Genomic DNA, 8298 nt, shown 5'->3' with positions numbered 1-8298 from the left:
CTGACTCCAAATAAGCTCCCCCCCATATTATGGACCATAATGGTACGCTCCAGGCTCTCCTCCTCGTTTCTCATTCTCCTCCTCCTGCCTTCTCTGTCCTCTATCCACTTCCCCTCATTTTCCCATTTTGAGGGTTATTTCCATTCACAGAATTTGCCGAGCTCCTCGTACATCTTTCCAGCCCTGTTTTCTTTGCAGACCTGTCGGAGGTAGGTGAAATCCCACATTTGCTGCCACAACATCACATCAGGATTTGATAGAAATCAGTTTTGTAAATGACATGTGCCCATTTTAATACTGCAATCACCATCTGTGATTCTTTAATTCTGTGTCAGATGTGCCTTCTCTATAATCTACACCCTCATTTCTGTTCTTATTGATTGTTTAACAGCAACGCTGTGGTGCTTATTTCTCTCCTCCATCTTGTGCCCCATTTATAGCACTCATGACTCATGCGACATAATAGAGAGGAAGAGCAGTAGCATGCTCTGTACATGTTATGTTGGATTAGACGCTTGCTACAGTAAGAATTCGTATGTCAGTGCTTGAATACAGATGAGGCCAAATGCAACACCTGTTTGTCATCTAAATCATTGCTGGTCGAAATGCTTCGCACCAGAAGCGGGCATAAAATTGTCGACGTCGTTCTATGTGAGATTATAATCTATCCGCGACGTTTCATCATCCCACCATCTCTAAACGGTCAGTATTCCCATCAATGTCATCTTTTTCCAAGGTCACATTAAAGGCCTCGCCTCCAGATGACTGCTTCGCTGAAATACAGGCACAAGGCCACTAGGACTCTTATGTGACTGTCTCCACATTCAACAGAGCAGATAACACATTTCAGCCTAATATAGGGGGATAATCTGGCAGTGTCTGTTTGCTGTTTTTCCTCAGTGAAGCGTTACAGAGCTGACCGTATAAAGACCAAACCAAATCTCCATGGAAGCTAAAGCCAAGGCCGGGGCCACAGCGCCCAAGACGGCATCTAAAGCAGAGAAGAAGGAGCCGGCAGCTCCTCGCAAAGCCGACCCTGCCCCTGCAGCCCCCGAAACGGAGACTCCTCCACAAAATGGGGCATCGGAGGCGGAGGCGGAGGCAACGGCAGGTGCCGCAGCTGCGGCCAGCGGCACGGACTCTCTGGAACACCTGAAGCCCTTTCTGATCGGGGGTGCCGTTATTGCCGCAGGAGCCATATTGCTGGGAGTAATACTGCTGGCAAGAAGGAATTAAAACCAAACTACTGCTTAAAAAGGAGAGGGATCACTGCAGTATAGCTCACAGACTATGATGGTAATATGGGGGCTAGGCTACTATGCATTTTATGGGATTTTTTTTTTAGTCTGCTATCACTGTTAGTGAAATAAATCTCCCAACGCTGCATGCATGATATTGCTTCAAAATTACACCTCACATGTAATAATTGTCTGCTGGTCTGAGCTTACTATCCAAGTCTCTTCAAATGGAGATTATTAAACTGCTTATGTTTGTTTTAGTCTGTTTCCACAGATGTTGGCAAAAGCCTTAAATATCTGATCATTGTTGAAGTGGAAAAGAGCACGGTTCGCTTTGATGAAAGAACAGGAACCAGATTATTTGAATGTCTTATTTTCCTTGGAAGGTCAAAGAACCGGCCGGAATATAGCTGGGGATATGCATTGTAATGTATTGCACATATTTTGTCAGAGTTAGCAATTAAATGAGGAGATTCTATTAGTCTTTTTAATCAACAAAGTATTCAAATAATCCCTATATATCCAAGCATTGTCATACAATGGAGAAACATACATCTGTATAAGTCTGCAGTGATTTCTAGATGTGTTGTAGGAAACTAGTGAGGACGAAACACCATGTGGATTAGAATTACAGTAGATTTAGTTCTTGTTGTGGATTAAATATATTTGATATTCTAATCATATTACAGTTCAGCTACATTCCATCCTAAATATTCACAATCATAGCAGATTCACCGATTCAAGTTATCCAGTAACTTTAGAAAAACGTCATCGATAATGTCAGAAGATTATCTGAGTCGGTCTTCACGGCGCCCACATTCACCTGTACAGTTGTTGACCAATCTTGTAAATACAAAAGAAAGGCCACACTAAAAAAAAAAGTTAAAAACATGATGCATTCACTCCGACACCTCCAGCCATCCAAAATATACTGAAACCAAAACTATCTTCACCTTACATTGTACAATCAATGTATGAAAAAAAGTAAACAATCTTATTTTCATAATTTCAACAGCGTATAAATGCAATAATTCAGGTAGGCCTCCTCATTTAGAATATACTGTAGCAAGACATGAATGATGTTATATTATTACTGGTGATGGTACATGATGTTAAGGATGGAAACGACTGATGTTTTAAATTATGGTGATGGTGAGGGCAATGTTTTTCATGATGGCTGTATGATAATGATAGTTAAAACTTTGATATATTTCTAACTTATGCTCACTGCTCTGCTCCAGTTTATTTGATGTAAAAACAAGTGTACTCTAACTCACATTAAAGTCAGTCAACCAGTCCGAATGAGTGTTTATTAATAAGTATATCTTAGCGATATGCTAAGGTGTGCCATTCAATGCTGCATAACAATGTTATACTTAGAATAATGAAATATGTATTGGATGCCAAATCGAGCTTTATGAAACAACACAATTTGAATTTTCGTATATACAATACTTTATGTACTTGAATGTGTTATTTTTTTTTTTAAATATTTCACCATGTTGAGTAATTTAGTTTTTTTTATTATTTTATTCTAAATAAGTGGTATTAATTGCTGGTTTGTTTGTTTTTTTTTGGGGGGGGGGGGGGGGGGGGGGGCATTAAAAAAAAGAGGATTTCATCTTACAAACTATGTATAAAAAAAAGTTCTTTTAAAAAAGGCTTTTATTTTGAATGTCCCTTTACCGGAAGTCGGGCTGTTGTGGCGTAGAGAGAGAGGAGTGAGGGAAACGCAATTTCACGAGGGGTTTTTAAATCTAAAATACTGGTCAAGTGACGATAAGTAAGTAAATTTGAATTGGTTTTTCGGCTTTTATTAATTAATACTCAGAGACTCAGATACTATAGTAAACCTTTAAGACAGAAACGCCTTTTAAGTTTGTGGTACAACCACGTTGCTAACGGCTAGCTTTAGCGAGCCATTTAGTTCTTGCAGTGAAGCTACACCGAAACGATATTAGTGTTTGTATTCCTGTCATTTTCTTATTCCCTGGAATAGTCGAATGACATTCTCGTTTCTTTGTTGTCCTGGTGTTTCGTGCTTCTTCCTAGATTACTGACAATGATCATCCCCATCCGGTGCTTCACCTGTGGCAAAATCGTGGGTAACAAATGGGAGGCATACCTCGGTCTGCTGCAAGCAGAGTACACCGAAGGGTGAGATGCAACATTAAGCCCTTATCCGTCATCACACATGATGTACTGGGTCACCCTTTCCTCACCCAGAGGCTAAAGTGGTCAATGCAATGTTCTTATAATAATAACAGGCATTTCCCTTTGATCCTGAATTTAGAATGTCACTAATCTCTGTGCTATGGATTAGGACTAATATTATCATCTTTTTTCCTCTGAAGTGATGCCCTGGATGCCTTAGGCCTGAAGCGGTACTGTTGCAGGAGGATGCTGCTCTCTCATGTGGATCTTATTGAAAAACTGCTGAATTACGCACCACTGGAGAAATGAGGATGGCTCCCGCAAAGACTTGCACCATGGACAGATTAAAATCCCATCATACTCATCTGTGAAGACCTTTCAAACTTTTATTTTTATGAGGATAGCATTGTTGGCAGGTGCAGAATGAAAACAGTTTCTTTAGATTGTGACTTCCTGGCATTGGACTTGTTGGTTGGATAAAAGGGGTTTCTTCATTAGTGGTGCAGAGTTTGCACTCAGGAAGTAAAATAAGTCCTTAAAATTAGAAAATTTTAAGACCAATTATTGGAATTGCTATTGCTGTCACTGCTGTGAAATAAAAAGAAATTACTGAATTCATTCTTGAAAATCTAATCTGAATTTACAGCCTGTTGGTACAGAATCCGGAGGATCTGGTAATAGTTTTATCAGCATGTTTTATATCTGAGGCTGACTCAACAATTCTTTTAAAGGCATATTTCCTTCACGGACAAGTCAAATCTTATAGAAGAGGCCACACATTGGGATAAATGCAGTTTTCAATGCTCTGCAATATTACATTTATGTTTATTAGGTTTTTTTTTTAAAAAAGCAACACTGATTCATATTTTCAGACATTTTTATTTTGTAGATTTAATACAAAAAGGTGATTATCACACTAAGTTATATTCTTATTTCAGAGATTTCACATGCAAAACAATGGAATCTTGTGTTCCAGACACAAATCTACAACTTTTCTTGTACAAGTAGAATTATAAACAGGTGACTAAAAGAAAAAAAAGTACACTTAATAAATTTTAGAGACACATCCTGTCTCAATTTACGGCGCTCCAGAGTTTTCTCCTCCTTCAGCCTGGATCTCAATTGAAGAACTCCAATCTGGGAAGAAAAGCATATTTGTTTAAATCAAAAAGGAACACTGGCACACAAATTGTCCAAAGTCCTATAAAAACCCAACTTAAACGCAGGCTAATTTAATCTAAACATGAAAAATGGTTAAGTGTTAATTGCTAACGTGTAAATATGTTCAATAACTTAATTATACAATAGGAATGTGATTTAATACATTCGTGTATTGTGGAAACTGTAAAAGTGTAAACATGTCTGATAATGAATCACAAAGCAGCGCCTGGAGGGAAACACTTGCCAAGTCAGCGGTGTCGGTCTCTGTGCCGCTCCGCCTCCCGGGACCTTGACCATATCCTGTCCCTGTCTCCACTCCAGGAGCGTTCTCTGTGTCTTCGGGAGGTTCCTGCACTTTCCCAACCATAAGGATCCTCTCTGTCCCGATGCCGGTCTCGTTCCGGCTCTCTGTCACGGCCTCTGTCCTGACTCCTTTCTTCGTACCTAGACCGCCGGCTGCTCCTGCTGGGAATGGATTCAGTTTGATAACCGACAGAGAACAAGCCGGTGTAGCTAATGCTACTCCCACCCTAAGCTGCAGTTATTTTATTAGAATAGGTAATATTTTGTGGACATGCCTGTCACAGTAGGTTCCCTGGATAGAGGCAAGGCAGTCTTTCAGAGAGGTGACCAGGGCTTGGCAGCATTCATCTTCATACACTCTGGACTGCTTAATGATGGCAATAGCAGTCAGTAACGTTTCTGTGGCAATCTGAAACTCTCCTGCGTAAAAAAGGTTATTATATTGTGAAGCCAGCATCTTCTGGTTGCAGTTTGAAAACAAAGTTTTACATTTCAAGCATTCACAAAAATCTAAATACAGTAAAAAGGCCATCAAAGGAGAATTATCTACACAGCTTTAAAAGTCATCAGCCTGTGTTCCCAGAGATGTTATTTACTCCATGAACCTATCAGGTCATTCCATTCTGATTTTAGCTAACAGCTGTCCGTCACATGAAATAACTGTCCATTTTCAACCTCACTTTTTTACATTACGATAGGAACCGGTTGCACACACCTGCTGTTGCTGAAGACACAGCCTTGGTGATGGCAGTGCTGGTAACAGCTCTGTTTCTGTTCATCAGCTCCTCAAAATCTGCATCATTAATACAATGGTTTTGCCTGAAAATGACAAAGACTCCTTTCACAGGATGCTTGCAGTTGTTAAACATTGCTATCTTAACTATGTGTTGTTTAAGATCTCCAGAGTTACCTGCTGATAGCAATAAAATGTTGTTACCTTTGCTGGCTGTAAGATATGCTGCTCTGCCCACCTCCTCCTGGGGGAAACATCGCTGGGTTTGTATGCACACTGGAAGGAGGGTGGCTGAGAGCATGGAGTTGAGGAGGAGGGAAATGTGGGGGCAGCAAGGGCGGAGGGATGTTTGGTGGTACACCTGGGTAAAAAGGAGGCGGCTGGCCAAGGAAAATGCTGGGGAAAACGTTTGCATGAGGAGGAAGATGGGGAGGCAACGGGGGAGGAAACTGCTCATGAGACATTGGAGGAAACGTTTCTGGTGTTTCTGAGTTAGCAGAATCCTTGGAATGAAGACGAAGGGGTACACCTGAGGAAAGGTGGAGATCCAAGATGTAAGGCAATGTAAAGTGCATTAAATCTTACTTTCCTAAAACTCTGTTGTCCTTACGTTGACTTGCTTTCTCTTCAAATATGGAGAGGTTCTGAAGCGTGGCAAAGCGGCAGTCTATGGTTTCCCCATGGAGGATACAGTCAGGTACTTTTTCCAACAATATCTTTAGAGACTCTTCTGAGGTTACCGACATTTCCGCAAAACTGTATTACAGGGGAAAGTAAAAACAATCATTACTCATGACACTTAAAAACACACACTAACTCAGAAGGCACTCACCCCCTGGACTGGCCGTTTACTCTGTTCTCAGCAAATTTAATGTCTGTAACATCCTTCACTCCCAGCCTTTGAGCCAGGCACACAAGGTCTGAATCAGAGGTCCACTAGGGCAGATTTTCAGAGACGGAAAAAATATATAAACTTGAAAACTTGAAAAGTGGGATTGAGTAATGAAACATACCCAAGGAAAATTTCCAATGTAAAGAGACAGTTTCCTTTTTGCAGTTCCTCCCATTTGGATTTTCACAGTTGCTGGTTTGGGTTTGTCTTTATTTGATGGGTCCTTAGCAGCGGCCATTTTCTTGGCAACATTCTTCTCCTGATCAACTGACCCAGTCAGGACAGCATCAAAAAGTTCATCTGCTTCAGCAATTCTATCCAAATCCTGTGTGAGACAGATGTAATCCAACATGGTCATCATATTTAGAGGGTCGTCTAATTATTAGGTCACATCTTAGTTATGCTGCTATAGGCCGAGGCTGCCAGGGTCCAGAAACATGATCACCTGACAGGCCTCTGTCACCCCGTTGGGTTATGACTTCCTCTCCTCCTTCATAGCTGTATGCTGACCTACTGACCTCCGACACTGCTGACCCACTCAACTCTTACACCAGCAGTTTGTTATAATTAATGTATTTCTATGATCTCTGCCTAGTCTCTCCTCTACCTCTCCTCCTCCTCCTTCTCCTCTCTCTCTCTACCCAGCCGGCCATCAGCAGGAGGGTCCCCCTACATGAGCCTGGTCCTGCTCAAGGTTTCTTCCTGATAAAGGGGAGTTTTTCCCTACTACTGTTGCTTGTTGGGGGTCGGGCCCTGGGATTCTGTAAAGCAAGCAATTTCGATTCTAGCAGGCACTATATAAATAAAGATTGAGTTAATTTGATTTGATATACTGTGGCTTACTAGTCTCAGTATTTTAAAAGTATGAGCAACAGATGTTGGCAAAAGAACCCCCCCCCCCCCCCCCTTCAGCATACTTCAGCAGGTCTGTAGTGGTCCATTTTAGTTGAAGTATGGCATTTCTGTTGTGTCTCAATTAAATCGAACTCAGCCACAAAAACAATTCTGTGTAATAGTTTGGAACAATGTTAAATGGTTGCTTATAGATTAGTGAATTCAAGCTTTATTGTGATACCAGGTATAATGTTAGAGAAGGATTCCACCTGTATGCACGCATTGGATGTAATGATTGCAGCAATGCATTTATGCAGGTCGGAAATATGAAAAAAAATAAACTTACTTGGTCGTTTCGATTGCAGTCACTGTAACCATCTAGGTCCAAAACCTTGGAGCGATTTGGTCCAGGTGCAAACTCCGCACCAGCCATACCGCGGAGCCTAAAATAAAGCAGTTCTTTAGATTTGTAAGTGTTTTGAGAATACTGTGCACAGAAGAAAAATGTCTGTGCATTTCAAAACTTGACTTTTGGATATTTTGGATTTCGGAATACCACAATGTCTCGTTTATATGGTAAATGTTAGCCAACGCAAACCACTGTTAAGCGGGTACTGGAAAATGAGGCACCGTTAGAAAAATCGATTGGAAAAAAACCTGAACATACGACATGTGTAAATGAAAGCCAACACTTTAATGAGCACATCAGTACATCATGCCATAGACCCCTGGATATATAAATGTGAACTGTACACCTAGGCTATTGCTAATGTAGCTCAACGGCGATATATTTACATTTGAGTGCGTCTGATGTTTTTTCCGGGCTATCAACAAGAGACAACAATGGTTCCTGCCACACGACCGTTTACGTTTGCCACAAGGGCCACGTTCAACCGATTGTGTAATTTTTGTTTTTTTTTAAAAGCACAACAATCAACTAATTTTCTCCATTAACACAACGACGACCGTAGGGCAGACGTTTG

General features: G+C 40.9%; 2 protein-coding genes and 1 long non-coding RNA gene across 6 annotated transcripts; 2 read left to right on the top strand and 1 right to left on the bottom strand.

Annotated features, from left to right (window-relative positions):
* Positions 1-52: 52 nt before the first annotated feature.
* LOC115252152 (uncharacterized) lies at positions 53-2536 on the top strand. Its single transcript, XR_003890591.1, has 2 exons — positions 53-209; positions 901-2536. It is a non-coding gene; the product is annotated as an uncharacterized lncRNA (long non-coding RNA).
* A 359-nt stretch (positions 2537-2895) lies between these two features.
* On the top strand, positions 2896-4010 carry polr2l (RNA polymerase II, I and III subunit L). 2 transcript variants are annotated; one of them, XM_003969683.3, is made up of 3 exons: positions 2896-3021; positions 3291-3395; positions 3593-4010. In XM_003969683.3, the coding sequence occupies exons 2-3, from the start codon at positions 3301-3303 to the stop codon at positions 3699-3701; spliced, it is 204 nt and encodes a 67-aa protein (XP_003969732.3). In that variant the 5' UTR covers positions 2896-3021; positions 3291-3300; the 3' UTR covers positions 3702-4010. The 2 variants fall into 2 exon arrangements, with proteins under 2 accessions (XP_003969732.3, XP_011608475.1); XM_011610173.2 differs by having other exon boundaries at positions 2936-3021; positions 3270-3395.
* Positions 4011-4251: 241 nt separating this feature from the next.
* On the bottom strand, positions 4252-8284 carry LOC101070366 (cleavage and polyadenylation specificity factor subunit 7). Of its 3 annotated transcripts, none has more exons than XM_029845931.1 (10): positions 8111-8284; positions 7662-7758; positions 6603-6806; positions 6422-6525; positions 6200-6345; positions 5794-6118; positions 5572-5675; positions 5132-5276; positions 4798-5015; positions 4252-4529 (listed from the first exon to the last, which is right to left on the bottom strand). In XM_029845931.1, coding segments are annotated over exons 1-9 (1341 nt in total). In that variant the 5' UTR covers positions 8113-8284; the 3' UTR covers positions 4252-4529; positions 4798-4801. The 3 variants fall into 3 exon arrangements, with proteins under 3 accessions (XP_029701791.1, XP_011608473.1, XP_029701792.1); XM_011610171.2 differs by having other exon boundaries at positions 4798-5018; positions 8111-8283; XM_029845932.1 differs by lacking the exon at positions 8111-8284 and having other exon boundaries at positions 4798-5018; positions 7662-8104.
* Between the last annotated feature and the right edge of the window lie 14 nt (positions 8285-8298).

This window comes from Takifugu rubripes, chromosome 13 (assembly GCF_901000725.2).
Source record: "Takifugu rubripes chromosome 13, fTakRub1.2, whole genome shotgun sequence".
In the NCBI taxonomy this organism is placed as follows: Eukaryota; Metazoa; Chordata; class Actinopteri; order Tetraodontiformes; family Tetraodontidae; genus Takifugu; species Takifugu rubripes.
This window is presented reverse-complemented; position numbering and strand designations above follow the sequence as displayed.

Bases quoted from the DNA above. Each gene is read 5' to 3' on its own strand.
- polr2l (XM_003969683.3), top strand. From the start codon at position 3,301: ATGATCATCCCCATCCGGTGCTTCACCTGTGGCAAAATCGTGGGTAAC. The intron at 3,396-3,592 runs GTGAGATGCAAC...TTTCCTCTGAAG, and splicing joins CAAGCAGAGTACACCGAAGG to TGATGCCCTGGATGCCTTAG.
- LOC101070366 (XM_011610171.2), bottom strand. The intron at 6,119-6,199 runs GTAAGGACAACA...ACCTTTCCTCAG, and splicing joins TGAAGAGAAAGCAAGTCAAC to GTGTACCCCTTCGTCTTCAT. The intron at 5,676-5,793 runs GTAACAACATTT...TGTCATTTTCAG, and splicing joins ATATCTTACAGCCAGCAAAG to GCAAAACCATTGTATTAATG.